This window comes from Trachypithecus francoisi, unplaced genomic scaffold (assembly GCF_009764315.1).
Source record: "Trachypithecus francoisi isolate TF-2019V2 unplaced genomic scaffold, Tfra_2.0 Lachesis_group3, whole genome shotgun sequence".
In the NCBI taxonomy this organism is placed as follows: domain Eukaryota; kingdom Metazoa; phylum Chordata; class Mammalia; order Primates; family Cercopithecidae; genus Trachypithecus; species Trachypithecus francoisi.
The window spans coordinates 34099728-34124435 of record NW_022681468.1 but is presented as its reverse complement, the minus strand read 5'-3'; the positions used below and the strand labels follow the sequence as shown (position 1 = coordinate 34124435).

The 24708-nt window shown below is 42.3% G+C and overlaps 1 protein-coding gene across 4 annotated transcripts in view; it reads left to right on the top strand.

Annotated features, from left to right (window-relative positions):
- PSEN1 (presenilin 1) overlaps positions 1 to 24708 on the top strand; it is an 86236-nt gene that overhangs the window by 47357 nt on the left and 14171 nt on the right. For all 4 annotated transcript variants that reach the window (XM_033187560.1, XM_033187561.1, XM_033187559.1 and 1 more), the window contains exons 6-8: positions 4478 to 4545; positions 10906 to 11126; positions 16832 to 16930. In XM_033187560.1, coding sequence (XP_033043451.1) covers positions 4478 to 4545; positions 10906 to 11126; positions 16832 to 16930 — 388 coding nt within the window. The remainder of the gene's footprint in view (positions 1 to 4477; positions 4546 to 10905; positions 11127 to 16831; positions 16931 to 24708) is intronic.

Genomic DNA, 24708 nt, shown 5'->3' with positions numbered 1-24708 from the left:
CCAAACTGCTGGGACTACAGGCCTGAGCCACCACGCCCAGCCCTATCCTTCATTTTAGACAGTTTAAGAGGTTTGTATTCAGCCAGATTTCCACATTGACTTGTTCATTTGTGTTGTGATGTTTTTTAATGTTCAAGTCTTAGCACGCACAAACAATTATATAGAAACAAGTTGTTTACTTTGACTCCCAATATTAGTAAAAGGAGCTTTTGAGTCAGAGATCAGTAACTTGCCAGAGCCTGTTTGGAAATAAACCCTGAGGATTTCTCCTATCAGTGGTTGGTTATGCAATATCTATGGCAAGCCCTAGAAGCTAAAAGACCAAACCTTAAAATGTTAGAAACAGAAAAGGCAGTTAATTATTTTACATAATTTGTTATAAAAGGAACTATAACTTATTAAAGTCAGATGATTTCTGGCCTTGATAGTTTAGGGTTTAGAGAAGATACTGTTGTGTACTAAAGCAGGGCTGTTTTCTTTCATATCCTTTAGCACAGGAAAGCAGAACTAGGGATTTTTGCAAGATGAGAAAGCCTTGTTTAAATGTGTGTGTATAACATAGTAATAAAAGAAATGCATATGAAAATAACAAATTAACATCTTTGGCATATTGACTTTGTCAAGATTAGTCTTTTTTTGTCAAGTAACTAAGCCAAATTAAATCAGTAATTAGAAAAAGTTTGAACACTGATTTAGTAATCTTGCTTTTATGATATATTCTAAAGAAGGAATTGGAAATGCAGAAAAATATTTGTGAAGTAGGATGTTCATTTTAGCGTAAATTAAAATTAGGGAAAGAAAGGGAAAACAATACAGATTCCATGCATAAGGTAAAGGTTCAATTGTGGGTTTATCCATGTGAGTAGACTATTATTTTGTCATTTAAAAATCATAGTTTCAGCTGCGTGCAGTGGCTCATGCCTGTAATCCCAGCACTTTGGGAGGCTGAGGTGGGCGGATCACCTGAGATTGGAAGTTTGAGACCGGCCTGACCAACATGGAGCAATCCCATCTCTACTAAAAATACAAAAAAATTAACCGGGCATGGTGGCGAGTGCCTGTAATCCCAGCTACTTGGGAGGCTGAGGCAGGAGAATCGCTTGAATCTGGGAGGCAGAGGTGGCGGTGAGATTGCGCTGTTGCACTCCAGCCTGGGCAACAAGAGCAAAACTCCATCTCTAAATAAATAAATATATAAATAAATAAAAGTTTCAAGCCAGGTGCAGTGGCACGCACCTGTAGACCCAGTTACTTGGGACCCTGAGACAAGATGATTGCTTGAGCCCAGGTTTTCCAGTCTAGCCTGGGAAACATAGTGAGACCCCGGTCTCTTAAAAAAAAAAACATGTTTTCGGCCGGGCGCGGTGGCTCAAGCCTGTAATCCCAGCACTTTGGGAGGCCGAGACGGGCGGATCACGAGGTCAGGAGATCGAGACCATCCTGGCTAACACGGTGAAACCCCGTCTCTACTAAAAAAATACAAAAAATTAGCCGGGTGAGGTGGCGGGCGCCTGTAGTCCCAGCTACTCGGGAGGCTGAGGCAGGAGAATGGCCTAAACCCGGGAGGCGGAGCTTGCAGTGAGCTGAGATCCGGCCACAGCACTCCAGCCTGGGCGACAGAGCGAGACTCCGTCTCAAAAAAAAAAAAAAAAAAAAAAAAAAACATGTTTTCAAATAATATTTGGTGGCATGAGAATATGTTTGTAATAAAAGATTACATTTGTGAAAGCAGAATGTAAACAGTACACTAGTTGATTCTCACTGTTGAAAGGTCTTTACACACACCTATACATGCAGATAGAAAACATGTCTGAAAGGGAAATAGTTTTGTTTTGTTTTGTTTCATACTGTTGTTCTGAGACAGTCTCACTTTGTCACCCAGGCTGGAATGTAGTGACGCTATCTCGGCTCACTGCACCCTCCACCTCCTGGGTTCAAGCAATCCTCCCACCACAACCTCCCTGGTAGCTGGGGCTACAGGCGCCCACCACCACGCCTGTCTAATTTTCGTATTTTTAGTAGAGACGGGGTTTTGGCATGTTGGTCAGGCTGGTCTCAAACTCCTGACCTCAGGCAATCCACCTGCTTCAGCCTCTCACACTGCCGGGATAACAAGCGTGAGCCACTGTCCCTGGCCTGAAAGGGAAATGTTGGTATTAATTTTGGTTGTCACTGCCCATTAGAATAGTTTTCTTCTTTTAGTGTTTCTGTGTTTCTTAAATGTTATAAGCATATGTTACTTTTGATTCAGAAAAATGCTATTTTTAAAATAAGACTGGGCATGGTGACTCTCACCAGTCTGTCTGAGACCGGAGGATCACTTGAAGCCAGGAGTTCAAAACCAGTTTGGGCAACAGAGTGAGACCCCCACCTCTACAAAAAAAAAAAAAATTAAAAAAGCCAGGCATGGTGGTGTACCCACGCCTATAGTCCTAGGTACTAGGGAGTCTGAGGTGAGAGTATGGCTTGAGCCCAGTGGTTTGAGATTGCAGTGAGCTATGATCATGCCACTGTACCCCAGCCTGGGCGAACACAGTGAGACCCTATCTCAAAAAATAATAAATAAAAATTTGGGGGCTTGTATAAGGTACAGTTAAAAAAAATTAAAATTAGGCCGGGCATGGTGGCACACGCCTGTAATCCCAGCACTGTGGGAGGCTAAGGAGGGTGGATCACTTGAGATCAGGAGTTCAAGACCAGCCTGGCCAACATGGTGAAACCTCGTCTCTAACAAAAATATAAAAATTAGCTGGGCATGGTGGTGGGTGTCTGTAATCCCAGCTACTCGGGAGGCTAAGGCAGGAGAATTGCTTGAATCTGGGAGGTGGAGGTTGTGGTGAGCCGAGACCGTGCCACTGCACTCCAGCGTGGGCAACAGAGTGAGGCTTCATCTCCCAAAAATAAATAAATAAAATTAAAAAAAGAAATAAGAACATATCTCCTTCTTCCCTTGCCAAAAAACCAAGGTGAAAAGCATCTCTCAAGAAAGATGAGAATTTCAATTATTTAATATTTATTCTGGTCCGTAATTTAAAGTTTAATATGGAATCCCAGTGTACATCTCCCGCTGTTAATGTCTGTCTTGGCCAGACAAGTTTTAAAGAGTAAGATAAAATTTAGGCTAAAGTTGAAGTATTTGGAGGGAAATATACAGGTGTTCTCAGCTTACTTTTTTTGTTTTTTTGAGATGGAGTCTCGCTCTATTTCTCAGGCTGGAGTGCAGTGGCGCGTTCTCAGCTCTCCACAACCTCTGCCTCCCGGGTTGAAGTGATTCTCCTGCCTCAGCCTCCCGAATAGCTGGAACTGCAGGCATGTGTCACCACGCCCAGCTAATTTTTGTATTTTTAGTAGAGATGGGGTTTCACCATATTGGCCAGGCTGGTCTTGAACTCCTGAACTCATGATTTGCCCACCTTGGCATCCCAGAGTGCTGGAATTACAGGTGTGTGTCACCACGCCTGACTTCTCAGTTTACTTTGATATGTATTAATAATAACAAAGACTAATGGATGAGGAGCTAGAAAGAAATTTTATAAACCAAGTACTGCAAAATATGAATGGTAGACCCTGGGTGATATATGGGTATTCACTGTAAAATTTATTAAGTTTTGCTGTGTGTTTGAACATTTTTGTAACAAGTTGGAAAAGTTTTGTGGAAGAACACCAGAAACAACTTTGTTGTATTGGATAGTCAACTTAATTTAGAATATTCAAATGTTGGCCAGGCACGGTGGCTCATGCCTGTAATCCCAGCAATTCGGGAGGCCAAGGCAGGCAGATCACCTCAGGTCGGGAGTTCAAGACCAGCCTGACCAACATGGAGAAACCCTGTCTCTACTAAAAATACAAAATTAGCCAGGCGTGGTGGTGCATGTCTATAATCCCAGCTACTTGGGAGGCTGAGGTGGGAGAATTGCTTGATCCGGGAGGCAGAGGTTGTGGTGAGCTGAGATTGCGCCATTGCACTCCATCCTGGGCAACAAGAGCGAAACTCCGTCTCAAAAAAAAAAAAAAAAGAATATTCAACTGTCCACGAAGTAGCCAGTATCTAGGTAAAGCCATTCTGTTGGCCTTTCCCAAGTTGTACTATTTTATAAAGTTGTTTTAAAGAGAGATGTGGGCCGGGCGTGGTGGTGCACATCTGTAATCTCAGCACTTTGGGAGCCTGAAGTGGGCGGATCACTTGAGGTCAGGAGTTTGAGACCAGCCTGGGCAACATGGCAAAACCCCATCTCTACTAAAAATACAAAAATTAGCCTAGCGTGGTGTCACACACGTGTGGTTCCACCTACTCAGGAGGCTTAAGCATGAGAATTGCTTGAACCCAGGAGGCAGAGGTTGCAATGAGCTGAGGTCATGCCACTGCACTCCAGTCTGGGTGACAAAGTGAGACCCCGTCTCAAAAAAGAAAAAAAAAAGTTGTACTTTTTAAGGGTTGTGGGACCTGTTAATTATATTGAAATGCTTTCTTTTCTAGGTCATCCATGCCTGGCTTATTATATCATCTCTATTGTTGCTGTTCTTTTTTTCATTCATTTACTTGGGGTAAGTCGTGCAATTTTTGGTCTATCTTTCGGAATTAACTACCTTTGTGCTCTTAAAGCCATGTACTTTGTTGAAGAATTACTCTGAAATTTTAATTGTTTCCACATTTAGGTCATACTTGGTATATAAAAGACAAGTCAGTATTACTAATTGAGACATTCTTCTGTTGCTCCTTGCTTATAATAAATAGAACTGAAAGAACTTAAGACTGCAGTTAATTCTAAGCCTTTTTGAAGATTATATATTCTTCTAGTAGAAGTCTGAATCAGAATGTTAAGAAAGGGTTTTAAGAATGTATAAAAACTAGAGTAATTGATTTTCATACTTCTATATTTTTTTCGGTGACTCTTTTTTCTTTCAAACGAAATCTTTTTTTTTTTTTTTTTTTTTTTTTTTTGAGACGGAGTCTCGCTCTGCCGCCCAGGCTGGAGTGCAGTGGCCGGATCTCAGCTCACTGCAAGCTCCGCCTCCCAGGTTTACGCCATTCTCTCGCCTCAGCCTCCCGAGTAGCTGGGACTACAGGCGCCCGCCATCTCGCCCGGCTAATTTTTTGTATTTTTTTAGTAGAGACGGGGTTTCACCGTGTTAGCCAGGATGGTCTCGATCTCCTGACCTCGTGATCCGCCCGTCTCGGCCTCCCAAAGTGCTGGGATTACAGGCTTGAGCCACCGCGCCCGGCCCAAACGAAATCTTATATGAAATTTTCATATATAATATAGAAAAAAGTGGATCTGGTCTGTCAAAGAGAATAGTGAAGCTCAGAGATGTGCCAGCCTGGTCTTTTTCTCAGCTCAAGTGGCAGAATACAGTTTGTAAACAATTGCACTAGCTCTTAAATTCAAAGAGGCAGCAAAACTAATAAATAAATTGGAGAGTTATTTCTTTGGTAGAGGGTTAGAGGAAATAACTACAGACAAAAGAAGCAAATATTAGAATCTATGTGAAATGGATGATATTCTAGAAAAAAAATTACCAAAACTGACCCCTGAAGAGAGAGAAAATTTAAACAGAGCAAAGAAGAAATACAGAAAGTTACGAAGAAGTTTCCACCCCACCCGCACAAATAACAATAGTACCGGGCCCCAGTGGATTCATGGGGAAATTCTGTTAAACGTTTATTTAAGGAATGGTAACTCTAATACTAAGTGTTCCAGAACATATAAAAAGAAAAAAAGGTTCCAGATTAATTTTAATTTAATTAATTAATTAATTAAAGAAGCCAGCATAACATTGATAACTAAAGCCTTGCAATTTACCAAGTAAAAGAAAACTATTGGTCAGTTATATTTATTGATCTCAAAAGAATAAGAGAATATTAAGAGAATTCAGCAATAGATAAAAAGAATAATACTTTTTTTTGAGTCTCACTCTGTCGCCCAGGCTGGAGTGCAGTGGCATGATCTCAGCTCACTGCTACCCCCACCTCCTGGATTCAAGCGATTCTCCTGCCTCAACCCCCCGAGTAGCTGGGACTACAGGTGTGCACCACCACGCCCAGCTAATTTTTGTATTTTTAGTAGGGACGGGGTTTCACCATGTTGGCAAGGATGGTCTCGATTTGCTGACCTCGTGATCCGCCCACCTTGGCCTCCCAAAGTGCTGGGATTACAGGCGTGAGCCACCGTGCCCTGCCATAATAATACATTTGACCAAGTGGAGTTTGCAGAATGGAAGGTTGCTTCATTATAAGTTGCCATATCACTAGATCATCATCTCTGTACGTGCTAAAAGGCATTTGATGATTCCACACGTGTTCTTGATCAGATTCCTTAATAAAACAAATAGATGGTGTGGGGTTTGGTGGCTCATGCTTATAATCTCAATACTCTGGGAGGCTAAGGTAGGAAGATAGCTTGAGGTTGAGAGTTGGATACCAACCTGTGCAACGTAACAAGACTTTGCCTCTACAAAAAATAAGTTAGCTAATTGTGGTGTGTGCCTGTAGTTCTAGCTGCACAGGATGCTAAGGTGGGAGGATGGCTTGAGCCCAGGAATTCAAGGCTGTAGTGAGCTATGATTGCACCACTGCACTCCAGTCTCTAAAAATAAATAAATAAATAAATCTCTAACATTATAAAATGTATGCATCTCATTCTAAAGGCCAATGTCATCCTCATAGGGAAACTAGAAGCTTGCCTACTAAGGTCAGGAATGAGATAGAGGTTTTCTTTTCTCCTCTTCCCTTCTCCTCTCCTTCTCTTCTCTTCTCTTCTCTTCTCTTCTTCTTTTTTTTTCTCTGAGACAGAGTCTTACTCTGTCATCCAGACTGTAGTGCAATGGTGTGATCTCAGCTCACAGGAACCTCCGCCTCCCGGGTTCAAGCAATTCTCCTGCCTCAAGGCCTCCCAAGTAGCTGGGATTACAGGCGCCTGCCACCATGCCTGGCTAATTTTTGTATTTTTAGTAGAGCAGGGGTTTCACTATGTTGGCTAGGCCCGTCTTGAACTCCGACCTCAGGTGATCCACCTGCCTCCGCCTCCCAAAATGCTGGGATTACAGGCGTGAGCCACTGTGCCCGGCTGAGATGAAAGTTTTCTTTTTTTTTTTTTTGAGACGGAGTCTCGCTCTGTCGCCCAGGCTGGAGTGCAGTGGCCGGATCTCAGCTCACTGCAAGCTCCGCCTCCTGGGTTTACGCCATTCTCTCGCCTCAGCCTCCCGAGTAGCTGGGACTACAGGCGCCCGCCATCTCGCCCGGCTAATTTTTGTATTTTTTTAGTAGAGACGGGGTTTCACCGTGTTAGCCAGGATGGTCTCGATCTCCTGACCTCGTGATCCGCCCGACTCGGCCTCCCAAAGTGCTGGGATTACAGGCTTGAGCCACCGCACCCGGCGAAAGTTTTCTTTATCACCAATTATCTAGCATTGCTCTGGAGGGACTATCAAACACAATTAAACAAGAGAAGAAATAAGAACTATGTAATTTGGAAAAGAAGGTTAAATTACCAATATTTGGAGATAAAATGATTGTTTACTTTGTTTTAGAACTAACTGAAAACCAGTTCAAATTACTCAGTAAGTTTGGTAAGGCAATTGATTACAAAATTAAACAAAAATACCCTGGCTGTGTGCCGTGGCTCATGCCTGTAATCCCAGCACTTTGGGAGGCTGAGGTGGGTGGATTACCTGAGGTCAGGAGTTGGAGACCAGCCTGGCCAACATAGTGAAACCCCACCTCTACTAAAAATACAAAAAATTAGCCAGGCGTGGTGGTGGGTGCCTGTAATCCCAGCTACTTGGGAGGCTGAGGCAGGAGAATGGTGTGGAGGTTGCAGTGAGCCGAGATTGCACCATTGCAGTCCAGCCTGGGCAACGAGAGCGAAACTCCGTCTCAAAAAAGTAAAATAAAACGAAAACACAAATCAATAACCTTCACATAAACAACTAGTTAGAAAACATAATAATAGGACAAGTCCCATTTATGATAGCAGCAAAAAAGATTAAATATCTATGAGTAAACAAGAATTGTGCAAGCCCTGGACACTGGTAAAGCAGAGGTGCCAGCTGAGGTCCTGCCCCCAACTCCCCTTAAGCTGAGCAGTGTGGAGAACATCTTGCACAGGCTGCTGACTCCCTTCCAAGAAGCCCTTGACCTTTACCATGTGTTGGTCTCCCATGACCGGGTAGGCACTGAGCAGTAGCATGTGTAGACTGAGCTGGCCTCTACCTTCCTTTGGATCCACAGCCAGCTATAGACCAACAATTGGGTGGATGGGTCTGATGTGGCTCCAGGCCCTCTCCAGCTCAGGTTACCCCTTCTTACGTACACTGTACTCAGGCTGTGCAGAGGAGGGCAGGGGCACTGAGGGCCAGCAGTCCCTGTTCCTGCTTCTGAAGAAATAGATATTTTAAGTGAATAAAACTGAGGGCCAGCAGTCCCTGTTCCTGCTTCTGAAGAAATAGATATTTTAAGTGAATAAAGTGACAGCTTAGAGGAGTGAAAAAAAGATAATATGCAAGATCTATTATTGAGAAATTTTAAGGCTGGGTGTGGTGGCTCACACTTGTAATCCCACCTATTTGGGAGGCCGAGGTGGGAGGATCCTTTGAGCCCAGGGGTTCTAGACTAGCCTGGGTGACATAGTGAAACTCCATCTCTACAAAACATACAAAACTTAGCCAGGCGTGGTGGTGCATGCCTATAGTCCCAGCTGCTTGGGAGGCTGAGGCAGGAGGATGACTTGAGCCAAGGACTTTGGGGCTGCAGTGAACTATGATTGTGCACTCTATCCAGGGTGACAGACCTTGTCTCTATTAAAAAAATTAAAATATGCTATCATTTGTGTCAAGTAGAAAAGTATATGTATGATATGTATAGATTTTCTGGAAGGATGTACATGAAATTAATAATAGTGCTTTCCAGCCAGGCACAGTGGCTCACACCTGTAATCTCAACATTTTTGGAGGTGGAGACGGGGATTGCTTGAGCCTAGGAGTTCATAGCCAGCCTGGGCAACATAGCAAGACCCCATCTCAAGAAAAAATAGTGCTTTCCTCTAGAGAGGGGAACCATGGGACACAATGGGGAGAAAACCTACTTTTCACAGTGTCTGTTGTGAATTTTTTATCTTATTCATGTGTTACCTAGGCAAAGATTAATAAATAGGTTTTTTTGTTTGTTTGTTTTTGTTTTAGTTCGAGGATACCGGAGATGCTTAATGTAAATATCTACATTGTCCAGAAATTTCAATGTTTACTCTATTTTGGAATTTCAAAGTGGGAGAGGAATCATCTTTCTGGACCGTACCTGAAACTCAAAGTTTATGCCTAAAGGCGTGCTTGCTTTCTCCTCAGTTACCTCAGGCATCTTCTATAGTTGCAATCTCTTTGTTATTAGATGGTGGATTTTTCCGCCCCAAAATTAAAATAACGTTTTCTTCATTATTGAAATACTGAATAGTCATTGTTTTTTTAAAAAGATATTATATAAGATTATAAAGAAGAAAAATGACCAGATTCCCACCACCTAAAGATAAGTCCTGTCATGCTTTCAGGAATTAATGTATCAATTTCTCATCTACTCTTCTTTCACACTGTTTCGCACAAATGGGATCATAAATGGGATCCTATATTGTGTATATATAAAAGCGTGTGTGTGTTTGTGTGTATGATGATTCTTCTGCTTTGAAGGAGAAAGAAAGCACACCTTTAAGCATAAACTTTGGGTTTCAGATACTATCTGGAAAGATGATTTATCTCCCACTTTGAAATTCCAAAATACATACACTATATATATATATATATATATATATTTTTTTTTTTTTTTTTTTTTCTTTTCTTTTTTAGAGTTAGAGTCTTGTTCTGCTGCCCAGGCTGGAGTGCAGTAGTGTCATCATAGCTCACGCGGCCTCCAACTCCCAGGCTTAAGCTATCTTCCTGCCCCAGCCTTCTGAGTAGCTGGGACAGCAGGCATGTGCCATCACCTTTAGCTAATTTTAAAATGTTTTTGTAGTGGTAGAGTCTCACTGTGTTGACCAGTCTGGTCTGGAATTCTTGACCTCAAGTTCCTCCCACCTCAGCCTCCCAAAGTGCTGGGATTAGAGCGTAAGCCACTGTGCCTATCCTGCATATATCTATTTTTAATGACTGCTAAATCTCATTGTATGAAAATTTATGTCCTAGCTATAAAATTTTTTAGCACATGTTTAATTTTTTTCTAATTTCAGATGTTTTAAACTAATATTTCCCAAAGTATAGTATGGTATTTTAGGTATTATATGATCTTTTTTCCTTTTTGTACTTATTTTTATAGTTATGGCCTGTGCAGCTGATTTCCCATTTATATGAATGATACAGAGCTTCCTGTTAAGAAAAAGTTCAGCTTGGGGAAAAAAAGTGAATTGTTCAACTTGAGGGAAAAAAGTGAATTAATTGGCCAGGCACCATGGCTCATGCTTGTAATCCCAGCACTTTGGGAGGCTGAGGCGGGTGGATTGCTTGAACCCAGGAGTTTTAGATCAACCTAGGCAAACATGGTGAAACCCTATCTCTACAAAAAAAATAAGAAAAATTAGTTGGGCATGGTGGCACACACCTGTTGTCCCAGCTACTTAGGAGGCTGAGCTGGGAGAGGACCACCTGATCTCCAGAGGTCAAGACTGCAGTGAGCCACGATTGCACCACTTTACTCCAGCCTGGGCAACAAAATGAGATCCTGGCTCAAAAAAAAAAAAAAAAAAAAAAGTAAATTAATTTAAAGGAAAGTATTAAATAAATAATAGCACAGTTGATATAGGTTATGGTAAAAGTATAAAGGTGGGATATGAATATCTAATGTTTGGGAGCCATCACATTATTCTAAATAATGTTTTGATGAAAAGTATTGTACATACATCTTTTTAAATCTGTTTAATTTTGTTTCAGGGAAGTGTTTAAAACCTATAACGTTGCTGTGGACTACATTACTGTTGCACTCCTGATCTGGAATTTTGGTGTGGTGGGAATGATTTCCATTCACTGGAAAGGTCCACTTCGACTCCAGCAGGCATATCTCATTATGATTAGTGCCCTCATGGCCCTGGTGTTTATCAAGTACCTCCCTGAATGGACTGCGTGGCTCATCTTGGCTGTGATTTCAGTATATGGTAAAACCCAAGACTGATAATTTGTTTGTCACAGGAATGCCCCACTGGAGTGTTTTCTTTCCTCGTCTCTTCATCTTGATTTAGAGAAAATGGTAAAATGTACATCCCATAACTCTTCAGTAAATCATTATTAATTCGCTATAGTAACTTTTTCATTTGAAGATTTCAGCTGGGCATGGTAGCTCATGCCTGTAATCTCAGTACTTTGGGAGGCCGAGGCAGGCAGATCACCTAAGCCCAGAGTTCAAGACCAGCCTGGGCAACATGGCAGAACCTCATATCTACAGAAAATACAAAAATTAGCCAGGCGTGGTGGTGCACACCTGTAGTCCCAGCTACTTAGGAGGCTGAGGTGGGAGGATCGATTGAGCCCAGGAGGTCTAGGCTGCAGTGAGCCATGATTGCATCACTGCATTCCAGCCTCGGTGACAGAACAAGACCTTGTCTCAAAAAAATTTTTATTTTTTTTTAAAGATTTTGAGGTTTTGACAAGCTGGCCAATATGGTGAAACCCTGTCTCTACTGAAAATACAAAAATTAGCTGGGTGTGGTGGCATTCCCCTGTAATCCCAGCAACTTGAGAGGCTGAGGCAGGAGAATTGCTTGAACCCAGGAGGAGGAGGTTGCAATGAGCCGAGATGGTGCCACTGCACTCTAGCCTAGGTGACAGAGCGAGACTCTCTCAAAAAAAAAAACCAAAAAACACAGAGTGGTAGACACACAAAATGCTCAATTCATTTTTAAATGATTTTTTTCCTTTATATGTTACTGCATAAGCTTTTTTCTTTTTTTTTTGAGACAAAGTCTTGCTGTGTCACCCAGGCTGGGGTACAGTGGTGCAATCATAGCTCACTGCAACCTTGAACTCCAGGCTCTTGCAATCCTCCCACTTCAGCCTCTCAAGTAGCTAGAACTACAGGTGTGCACCACCATGCCTAACATTTTTATTTTTTGTAGAGAGAAGGTCTCATTATATTGCCTAGGCTGGTCTTGAACTCTTGGGCTCAAGCAATTCTCCTGCTTTGGCTTCTCAAGGTATTGGGATTATAGGTGTGAGCCACTGCATCTGGCCTCAATTCACTTTTAAAATCAAAATTAGGTTACCTACTTTTATAAGGTAATGTATGGAATTATTCTTTTAAAAATAAAACCAATTTGGACAGTGTGAGATACACATTCTACCACCCGTGTGACATGGGTCCTGAACAGTTAGAACATACTCTAGCCATTAACCCAGGCAGCTTTCAGGTACGTACTGTGGGGCTATTGCCCTGTTTGAAAGCCAAAAAGAGATGCATTTTCAGAGATTAATATGTGACCCCTTCTATATTATAAGACCATGGCCATACTCTCTTTTTTCTTTCTGTTTTTTTCTTCTAGAGACAGGATCCCTCTCTGTTACCCACGCTAGAGTACAGTGGCATGATCATGGCTTACTGCAGCCTCAAACTCCTGTCCTGGGCTCAAACAATCCTCCCACCTCAGCCTCCAAAGTAGATAGAACTACAGGCATGCACTACCATGCCTAATTTAAAAAAAAAAAAAATTTTTTTTCAGAGATGAGATCTTACTGTGTTTCCCAGGCTTGTCTGGAACTCCTGGCCTCAAGGGATCCTCCCATCTCGGCCTTCCAAAGTGTTGGGATTACAAGCATGAGCCACTATACCCGGGCATACGTTTTTTTTTTTTTGAGACGGAGTCTGGCTCTGTTGCGCCCAGGCTGGAGTGCAGTGGTGCAATCTCGGCTCACTGCAAGCTCCGCCTCCCAGGTTTATGCCGTTCTTCTGCCTCAGCCTCCCAAGTAGCTGGGACTACAGGCACCTGCCACCACGCCCGGCTAATTTTTTTGTATTTTTAGTGGAGACAGGGTTTCACTGTGTTAGCCAGAATGGGTCTCGATCTCCTGACCTCATGATTCACTTGCCTCAGCCTCCCAAAGTGTTGGGATTACAGGCGTGAGCCACCATGCCCGGCCTGGCCATACAATTTTATCACTATTTACATACTTACTAAAATGTTTGGTGGCTGTAATAGGAAACATCATCCTCGTTTGATCGACGAAGAAGTCTGTGGAAATAGGATTGAACTGGTTCTGTTCTTGTATTTGAGTAATCAGTTGTGGAACTATAGAAGTCATATACTCTCTCTGACTTTCATAATTACCTAATGTTGTATAGTGCTTGATGGTTTGCAGAGTAACCATCTATTCTTGCTTAGCTGTGAGTAAGAATGCCGGGTCTGAAGACAGAATGTCTGGGTTCATCACTTTTTTTTTTTTTTTTTTTTGAGATGGAGTCTCACTTATCACCCACGTTGGAGTGCAGTGGTGTGATCTCAGCTCACTACAACCTCTGCCTCCCAGGGTCAAGTGATTCTCCTGTTTCAGCCTCCTGAGTAGCTGGGACTACAAGTGTGCACCACCACGCCCAGCTAATTTTTGTATTTTTAGTAGAGACGGGGTTTTGCCATGTTGGCCAGGCTGGTCTCCAACTCCTGACCTCAAGTGATCTGCCCGCCTCAGCCTCCCAAAGTGCTGAGATTACAGATGTAAGCCACTGCACCTGGGCTACTCATCACTTGTTAGCTATTTGACCACACAAGTTACTCAACTCCTAAGTCAGTTATGAAGATTAAATTAAATGATCTATTTAATACGATAATACACTTAGAACAGTGTCTATCAGTAAATTTTTTCTGTTTTAAGAAACAGGATCTCACTGTGTCTCCCAGGCTGGAGTGAAGTGGCACGATTATAGCTCACTGTAGCTTCAAAAGCCTGGGCTCAAACAGTCCTCCTGTCTCAGCCTCCCGAGGAGATAAGACTACAGGCACAGGGTGGTGTTGACCTCCTGGCCTCAAGCAGCCTCCCAAAGTGCTGAGGCGTGAGCCACTGTACCCAACCCAGTGTTACATTTGTATATAATCCTATGAAATATCAAGGCAGTTATTACCCCTGTTTTACTGCTAAGAAACTTGAAGTTTACAGAGGTAAATTATTTGCCCAAGCTTAAACTCTGATCTCGAATCTGAATCCCAAGTCCAATATTCTTTTCACTGTATTACAATATTTTTACCATCAGCCCTCCATTCTGTCTGCACATCATACAAATGAGTATCTCTACAGAGCTTTGAGTTCCTTTTAAACAAAAGAGATTTTTGTACCCAATGTTTGGAGTAGTGATTCTCGGCTCCATTTTTACAAGGTTTCAAGATTTAATTTGTCACAAAAGTTCTGAAATTTTCAAAGCAAAAGCAATTTTAATTTAATTGCTCTAAAAAATAAACAGATTTGGCCGGGCACAGTGGCTCAGGCCTGTAATCCCAGCACTTTGGGAGGCCGAGGAGGGCGGATCACCTGAGGTCAGGAGTTCGAGACCAGCCTGACCAACATAGAGAAACCCCGTCTCTACTAAAAATACAAAATTAGCCGGGCTTGGTGGCACATGCCTGTCATCCCAGCTACTCGGGAGGCTGAAGCAGGAGAATTGCTTGAACCCAGGAGGTGGAGGTTGTGGTGAGCCGAGATCATGCCACTGCACTCCAGCCTGGGGAACAAGAGTGAAACTCCGTCTCAAAACAAAACAAAAATAAGTAGATTTATCATTTAGCAATTCTTTAAGGAGAGTAAAGAATAAAACTGAAATAGTTGCAGAATGTGGCAGAGTCAAACAAGTTGAAAATCTCATTACTTTAGAGCAGGGCAGACTTCTCATGCAAACAAATTGAAGTAGAAGTGGTGAGAGTAGAGATTTCTGTGTGTGTGTGTTGTATTACTGTACTATCTTATGGTCCTCTGTATACTATATTATATTGTACATATATATACATTATTATACAAAGAGACATGACCACTTCGAGGCATGAATTTTTTTTCTTTTTTGGAAACAGTGTCTTACTCTGTCACCTAGGCTGGAGTGCAGTGGCGCCATCTTGGCTAACTGCAACCTCCACCTCCAGGGCTCAAGCAATCCTCCCACCTCAGCTTCCTGAGTAGCTGGGACTGTAGGCACTTGCCACCGTGAGCTGCTATTTTTTTGTATTTTGGTAGAGATGGGGTTTTCCCATCTTGGCCAGGCTGGTCTCAAACTCCTGAGCACAAGTAATCTACTGCCTCAGCCTCCCCAAAGTGCTGGAATTACAAGCATAAGCCACTGTGCCTGGCAAGACATGAAATTTTTAAATTTAAATGCATCTAAGTGACAATAATGTCAACACAAGCTATCAATTCTTCCTTTACAAGTTTAGCTATACCTGTTTTATATATATATATATATATTTTTTTTTTTTTGAGACGGAGTCTCGCTCTGTCGCCCAGGCTGGAGTGCAGTGGCCGGATCTCAGCTCACTGCAAGCTCCGCCTCCCGGGTTTACACCATTCTCCCACCTCAGCCTCCCGAGTAGCTGGGACTACAGGCGCCCACCACCTCACCCAGCTAGTTTTTTTGTATTTTTTAGTAGAGACGGGGTTTCACTGTGTTAGCCAGGATGGTCTCGATCTCCTGACCTCGTGATCTGCCTGTCTCAGACTCCCAAAGTGCTGGGATTACAGGCTTGAGCCACCGCGCCCGGCCCTGTTTTATATTTTTAAGTGTTTAAAATTATTTCTATATTTTTATATTCTGAATTTTTTTTTTTGGAGCTGGAATCTTGCTGTATTGCCCAGGCTGGAGTGCAGTGGCATGATCTTGGCTCACTGCAAGCTCTGCCTCCTGGGTTCACACCATTCTCCTGCCTCAGCCTCCTGAGTAGCTGGGACTACAGGTGCCCGCCACCATGCCCGGCTAATTTTTTGTATTTTTAGTAGAGATGGGGTTTCACTGTGTTAGCCAGGATGGTCTCGATCTCCTGACCTCGTGATCCGCCCACCTCGACCTTCCAAAGTGCTGGGATTACAGGCGTGAGCCACTGTGCCCAGCCTATATTCTGAATTTTCATGACAGAAAATGCAAGAAAAATTGCAGTTGATGGAAAGAAATGGTGGTATAAACAGGAATAACTTAGGCATATTGTTTCCTCTGATTTATTATTTTTGTAAAAATAAGCTACTTTTCAGCACCACATATGTTCTGAGACCTGAATATTTGTGACCAAAGAGTAAAGAAGTAATAAACTTTATCTTGCAGAGAGTTACCATTTTGTTTTAAATTTACTGCCCTCTTATTTCAGGTATTTCTCAGTAGTACATAATACTGCTTTTAAAAAGGAGAAGGAATGAATTTCTTCTACTCTGCTCTTCATATTTTGAAAAGTTCAGTCAAATCCCCTTTATTAAATTCATCTCGGAGTAATCTTTTTATTTATAGTTCATATCCGTGATTAGTTTAGAAGTGACTTCTCCCTGATTCTGCTCACTGTAGGTTGACAACTGCTTAAAATGGTCTATCTCATCATCATCTCTGCAGCTTTCCTTTAAACTGGGAAGACTTATTCCTATACCCCAGTAACAATACACTGTACACTAAGCAAATAGCAGTCAAACCCAAATGAAATTTTTACAGATGTTCTGTGTGGTTTTATATTGTTTAGGTTGTCCCCCCATCCCCAGCAGTTCACCTGCCATTTATTTCATATTGTTCAACATCTTTTTGTGTAAAAAGAGACAAAAAACATTAAACCTTTTCCCTTCGTTAATTCCTCCCTAACACCCATTTACAAGTTTAGCCCATACATTTAATCAGATGTCTTTTCTGTTTTTCTTTTTCTAGATTTAGTGGCTGTTTTGTGTCCGAAAGGTCCACTTCGTATGCTGGTTGAGACGGCTCAGGAGAGAAATGAAACACTTTTTCCAGCTCTCATTTACTCCTGTAAGTATTTGAGAATGATATTGAATTAGTAATCAGCGTAGAATTTATCGGAACTGAAGCACATGTAACTGTGGTCTTTTTCATGGTACTTGTTCTCATCTTAAATGCACAGCATTCCTGAAACTCCTGCAGATCTTTGTTTCCTTGCAGATGATTGTCTTCTACCTGATGTTGATTCAAGAGAGTTTTCTTTTTTTTTTTTTTTGAGACGGAGTCTCGCTCTGTCACCCAAGCTGGAGTGCACTGGCCGGATCTCGGCTCACTGCAAGCTCCGCCTCCTGGGTTCACGCCATTCTCCTGCCTCAGCCTCCCAAGTAGCTGGGACTACAGGCGCCCGTCACCTCGCCCGGCTAGTTTTTTGTATTTTTTAGTAGAGACGGGGTTTCACCGTGTTAGCCAGGATGGTCTCGATCTCCTGACCTTGTGATCCGCCCGCCTCGGCCTCCCAAAGTGCTGGGATTACAGGCTTGAGCCACCGCGCCAGGCCGATTCAAGAGAGTTTTCAATATGAATAGAAAGAAAGGAAATATTTAGATGTTGGGGAACCAGCATTCCCATTTTAAAACCTGTTAGGAGTTATTGACAAGCTCTAGGCTTCCTATGAGTGACTGGTTTAGATGTCTGTCTGCTATTCAGTGATCACTGGGGAACGGAGATTGTTGAGCGGAAGGGTAATGTGAGCAGACCTGTGCCTTCGTAAGCTGGCAGCACTGTGTGAGATGAATTGTTGGGTGGACACTGAGATCATGAGAGGCATACTAGGCATCATTAAGATGATGTTGCCATGATCTAGGTGGAAATTAATGGGGTTTGAAGTATGGTAGTGGCAGTAGCAATCAAGGGAAAGAGTTGATGAGAGGATTCAGAGGTAGAATCAATAGTTCTAGCAACTGAGGAGAGAAGTTGTAAGCTTGAAGGAAAGGTGATGAAGAAAAAATGCTTTCCTGTGTTTTCATGTTGTTGTTGTTGAGGCAGGGTCTCACTCCCACCCGGGCTGGAATACAGTGGTGTGATCATGGCTCACTGCAGCCTTGACCTCCCAGGCTCAGGTGATCCACCCACCTCAGCCTCCCGAGTAGCTGTGACTACAGGCACACACTACCACGCCTGGCTAATTTTTTTGTATTTTATGTAGAGAAAGGGTTTTGCCATGTTGCCCAGGCTGGTCTTGAACTCCTGGGCTTAAGCAATCCTCCTGCCTTGACCTCCCAAAATGCTTGGGTTACAAGTATGAGCCACCATGCCTGGCCATGTTTTCTTGTGTGAAGAATCCGTTTAGTTTTATATCTTTCTGTGGCTCATATCTAATTTAGTTGACAGTACCTGTGGGTCACTGAGGTAGGCATTGCTAGCAGAAGTTTAGAAATGAAGTACTAGAGCTTGGGGAAAAGTTGATATTCGAGATAGAGACTTGAAGAACATTAGCAGAGAGGTGGTAGTTAAGCTCTGTGAACTGTCGAGCAATTCAAATAAAAGCAGAAGAGAAGAGGAAGACAAGGGTCAAACTTTGTCAACGACTATGTTTAGAGAATGAAACAATGAAGAGAGGATACTACAGGAAGTAGAAGAAAATATTGGAAAATTGGGCAAGCCAGTATTTTTCACTTTCCAGTATCATGACTGTTTTTTGATGTCAGCATGTGAAATGGCTGCATAGTGTTCTCTTATGTAGATATTCAGTGGTGGATATCCTCATTGATAGACGTTTAGATCATTTCAATTTATTTTCTATCACAGACAGCACTTACAGAGGGCATCCATGAACTTATGAATATTATTATAAGATGTATTCTTAGAGTTGCTAAGTCAAAGGATGTGTGTATTTAAATGTTGATAGTTTGCCGTATTACCTTCTAAAAAAGCTATTCCAGTTTATATTCCCTTCAGTAATATGAAAGTACCAATTTCCTTACACCTTTGGTGTTTTGTTTTGGAGACTGAGTCTCGCTGTGTCACGCAGGCTAGAGTGCAGTGGCGTGATCTCGGCTCATTGCAACCTCCACCTCCCGGGTTCAAGCAGTTGTCCTGCCTCAGCCTCCGGAGTGGCTGGGATTATGGATATGTGCCACCATGCCCAGCTAATTTTTTGTATTTTTAGTAGAGACACAGTTTCACCATGTTGACCAGGCTGGGTCTCAAACTCCTGACTTCAGGTGATCCGCCCGCCTAGACCTCCCAAAATGCTAGGATTACGGGTGTGAGCCACCATGCCTGGCCACCCCTTTGTTAATACTTGCCTGTGTCTGTGTGTGTATGTCTGAGAGAGAAATCTAATAGGCAAAAAATTAACATCTTCTTTTATTTTTTATTGTTTGTCTAATGCTTTGGGTGATTATTTGAACTTTTTTTCATGTGTTTCTTAGCTACAGATCTCAATGTATTTTGTAACTGGCTTGGTATAATCTTTTTCATATTTATGAAATTAATCTTTTTTTTTTTTTCTTTGAGACAAAGAGTCTCTCCTTGTCACCCAGGCTGGAGTACAGTGGTGCAATCTCAACTCACTGCAACCTCTGTCTCCCAGATTCAAGCAATTCTCCTCCCTCAGCCTCTCAAGTAGCTGGAATTACAGGCGCACGCCACCACACCTGGCTAATTTTTGTATTTTTAGTAGAGATGGGATTTCACCATGTTGGCCAGCCTGGTCTCAAGCAATCCAACTGTGTCGGCCTCCCAAAGCATTAGGATTACAGGCGTGAGCCACTGCTCCCAGCCCTGTAAAATTAATCTTAATTATACAAGTAATACATTATCCTTCAAAAAGGATAAAAATCACAGATAAAAATAAATTTCACAGTAACTGTCATCTCTAGTCTTAATGCCTTATCAAGTACTTACCCCTGTTGTCAGTTTGATGTATATCCTCATAGATTTTTTTTTTGCCAATTTTTCTGTTGAGTTACTGGAAAAGCAATTTCAAGGAGAGAGGCTGGGCGTGGTGGCTCACGTCTGTACTCCCAGCACTTTGGGAGGTCTAGGTGGGCGGATCATTTGAGATCAGGAATTTGAGACCAGCCTGGCCAACATGGTGAAACCCTGTCTTTGCTAAAAATATAAAAATCAGCTGGGTGTGGTGGTGCACGCTTGTAATCCCAGTCACTTGGGAGGCTGAGGTGGGAGGATCACTTGAACCCAGGAGGCGGAGGTTACAGTGAGCCATGATTGTGCCACTGCACTCCAACCTGGGTGACAGAGCAAGGCTTCAACCCCCCCCCCCAAAAAAGAGAATATCAAATGTTATAAAGAAGTCAAAGGTAATGAGGACTATAAACCATACAGTATTTGCTGCCTAAGATGTCATTAGTGACATTGAAGAGAGCAGTTTCAGTAGAGTGATAGAACCAGAAGCAATACTCCAAAGGCAAGGTGCATATGTGTGCATGCACGTGTCAGGGGTTTGCCAGTGCTGGCAGTGGAAGTGATAGTGTAGGCAGAGAATCGGTGGTGAAGAAGGAGAGGTATAGTAAATGTCATGCACTACATCAAAGATTGCTGTCTCATAGGCAGAGCAGGTGGTGACCTGATAGGAGAACAGGTTTCAGAAAAGGTGTTTCAAGGAGAGGGAAGATTCCATTTTTTTTTGAGACGGAGTCTCGCTCTGTCGCCCAGGCTGGAGTATAGTGGCCCAGTCTCGGCTCACTGCAAGCTCCGCCTCCCGGGTTCACGCCATTCTCCTGCCTCAGCCTCCCATGTAGCTGGGACTACAGGCGCCCGCCACCATGCCCGGCTAATTTTTTGTACTTTTAGTAGAGACGGGGTTTCACTGTGTTAGCCAGGATGGTCTCAATCTCTTGATCTCATGATCCACCCTCCTTAGCCTTCCAAAGTACTGGGATTACAGGCATGAGCCACTGCGCCCGGCCTGTTTTTTTTTTTTTTTTGGAAACAGTCTTTTGCTCTGTTGCTCTGGCTGGAGTGCAGTGGCATGATCTTGGCTCACTGCAACCCCCGCCTCCTGGGTTCAAGCGATTGTCCTGTCTCAGCCTCCCGAGTAGCTGGGGTTATAAGCACCCAGCACCATATCCGTCTAATGTTTGTATTTTTAGTAGAGATGAGCTTTCACCAGATTGGCCAGGCTGGCCTGGAACTCCCCACCTCAAGTGATGTACCTGCCTCGGCCTCCCAAAGTGCTGGGATTACAGATGTGAGCCACTGCACCCAACCTGTTTTATTTTATTTTTGAGATGAGTCTTGCTCTGTCGCCCAGGCCGGAGTGCAGTGGTGCAGTCTTGGCTCACTGCAACCTCCGTCTCCTGGGTTCAAGCAATTCTCCTGCCTCAGCCTCCCGAGTAGTTGAGATTACGAGCATGTGCCACTATGCCTGGCTAATTTCTTTTTTTCCATATTTTTAGTTGAGCCACAGGTTGGGAGAAGGGAAAATACATTCTACTAAAAGTGAGTCCATGTCAAGAGTGTGAGTACAGGGATGGGTGAGGAGTTATTACCAGACTTTCAGTCTGCCGTAACATTAAACATGTATGTTAATTTAATACTCAGAAGTATTTACTCTGTTTTAAAATATCTATCATATATAATATTTTTAAAACTCACGTCTGTGCTCGCTTTAGCAGCACATAATACTAAAATTGGAATGATACAGAGATGATTAGCATGTGTTTTTTAAAAAGCTCTCAAGTCTATTTAATGACCACAGAACATGAGACATTCTGAGATATTTTAGAAACAATTCAACATACGTGGGAAAATAGGAGTGTAAACCCTTACCTCCTGTGTAGATCAGGTAGGTTCAAGATTACATCTGTTCTTTTGCAATAATAAATGTCTGGTGAAGATTTGAGGATTTTATAAATCATTGAGTTTGAGAGGTTTTTGTTTGTTTGTTTTTGAGATGGAGTTTGGCTCTTGTTGCCCAGGCTGAAGTGCAATGGCGCAATCTCGGCTCACTGCAACCTCCGCCTCCCAGGTTCAAGAGATTCTCCTGCCTCAGCCTCCTGAGTATCTGGGATTACAGGTGCCTGCCACCAAGCCCAGCTAATTTTTTGTATTTTTAGTAGAGATGGGGTTTCACCATGTTGGCCAGGCTGGTCTCAAACTCAGGACCTCAGGTGATCCACCTGCCTCAGCCTCCCAAAGTGCTGGGATTACAGGCATGAGCCACCGCACCTGGCCTTTGTTTTGTTCTTTTAACAGAATGTAAGAATTTTTTCTTACATTTTTCTTACATTTTTTCTTACATTCTGTTTTTTAACTGTAAGAAAACAGCAATGCAAATGAGTACTTTTTCCCTGAAGTGAATATAAGCATGAATATAAAAAGCTTTAAATCAATCATCCTGGCTATTTGTTCTCTAAAAATCAATAAATATAATTCTTTTATGCATTTTAATACTGTCTCCCAGTTTAGGGTATTCAGTTTGCAAAATGCTCTTACTGACAGGAAATGTATGAGCAGTTTTGTTTTTTACTTCTGTCTTTTGACAGAAAAATTATACACCTACTTTTTGAGCAAATTTATTCTTACCTAGTGGTCATTAGTAGAAGTGGTTCACTCTGAGAGCTTAACTAGAAGGGAAACTTAACAATTCCTTGAGGTAGATCGTTTTACCTAAAGCTTTTTGATTTCATATCAGTTGGAGGTGGGTATATTATGTTAATTTTTAAATCTACATATTTTCCAGCTGGGCGTGACTGTAATCCCAGGACTTTGGGAGGTAGAGGCAGGATGATTGTTTGAGCCCAGGAGTTCAAGACCAGCATAGACTACATTAAAAAAATTTTTTTTTTTTTTTTTTTTTTGGAGACGCAGTCTTGCTCTGTCGCCCAGGCTGGAGTGCAGTGGCCAGACCTCAGCTCACTGCAAGCTCCGCCTCCCGGGTTTACGCCATTCTCCTGCCTCAGTCTCCTGAGTAGCTGGGACTACAGGTGCCTGCCACCTCGCCCGGCTAGTTTTTTGTATTTTTTAGTAGAGACAGGGTTTCACTGTGTTAGCCAGGATGGTCTCAATCTCCTGACCTCGTGATCCGCCCATCTCGGCCTCCCAAAGTGCTGGGATTACAGGCCTGAGCCACTGCGCCCGGCCTAAAAATTTTCTTTTTCTTTTCTTTTTTTTTTTTTTGAGACAGAGTGTTTTGCTCTCATTGCCCAGGCTGGAGTGCAATGGTGCGACCTCAGCTCACCACAGCCTCTGCCTCCTGGATTCAAGCAATTCTCCTGCCTCAGCCTCCCAAATTGCTGGGATTATAGACATGCACCACCACACCGGGCTAATTTTGTATTTTTAGTAAAGACAGGGTTTCTCCATGTTGGTCAGGCTGGTCTTGAACTCCTGACCTCAGGTGATCCGCCCACCTCAGACTCCCAAAGTGCTGGGATTACAGGTATGAGCCACCGTGCCTGGCCTTTTTTTTTTTTTTTTTTAATTTAAACAAGAAATCTGCTTATTTTCCTATTGATCTAAGGTGTTTGGTGTTAAGGTGAAAGGAAAAGTGATTTTTAAAAATTATTTTAGGACTATTTAACAAATATACTATTTATGATTATTAACATGGGGTTAGCAAACTACTGCTTGAAGCCAAATGTGGCCCATTGCCTGTTTCTGTACAGCTTATTAGCTGAAAATGCTTTCTACATTAAAAAAAAAAAAAGAACAAGGAAGAATATGTGATGCACAAAACCTGAAATGTTTACTCCCTGGCCATTTACAGAAAAAGTTAGCTGGCCATTGATTTTCATGATACTATTAAAAAACAAAGAAGCTTGTAGCTATATTTTTTCATACTTGCATAAAGAATGAAAGCCTAATACATTGCTGGTGCCTTCATTTCCAAAAGGCTATAGAAATCCATAAACAGGCTGGGTGCAGTGGCTCATGCCTGTAATCCTAGCACTTTGGGAGGCTGAGGTGGGAGGATTGCTTGAGCCCAGGAGTTTGAGTCCAGCCTGGGCAACACAGTGAGACCCTGTTTTTAGAAAAAATGAAAATAAAAACTAATCCATAAACCTCGTACTTGGTGGTTGCCCTTCAGTTTTTCTTCTTTAAAGCTGGATTTAAACAGTGTGTTGCCTGCCTGGTTTCTGTTAACTTTTGATCATTTGGTTGTGTTATCCTATAATGAAACTTGGTTGACCTCAGAAATAACAAGGCGATCGTTCAGCTTCTTTGTGTATTTCTTTCATAAGTGCTTCAAGAAGCCTAAGTATTAGAAACATGGATAAAATTATAGTGATAAAAAGCCAGAGAGGCATAAATGCTAAGTATCTTGTTTAAAATTACTGTGACCAGATTGGACTCAGCTTGCTGCTGGCATTTGGTTCCCACCATAGCCCCATGTCATGTGTTTGTTTATATATACTTTAGTGTTATTGTTGATGTATCTTCAGGATAAGTTCCAAAATGTAATATTGCTGGGTTAAAGGGTTAATGGACATGTAGTTTTATTAGATGTTACGAACTTTCCCACCAATGGAGATTATACTATTTTTCATTCCTGCCTGAAATAGAGAAGCACCATTTTAAAGTTTTCACGTTGTCTCTGAACTAGTATGTGGTAGAGATGCACATGTGTATATCTAGATCTAGATTGATATATTGATACACATGTATTTTTGTAGAAGGGTCACAGAGGAGGCCACTTGACTATCCCTATTATGTTTATTGCTTTTAATGTTTTTTCTCACTTCAAGTTTAAAACATGATTTAGCATCATTGAACATTCTAAAAGTGAGACATAATATGAAGGAAATTTACTCTGTGCATCTTTTGAATTATAATCATCATCTGAGGCTTTTGTGAGCTCCAGTTTGTCCTGGAATTTAGAA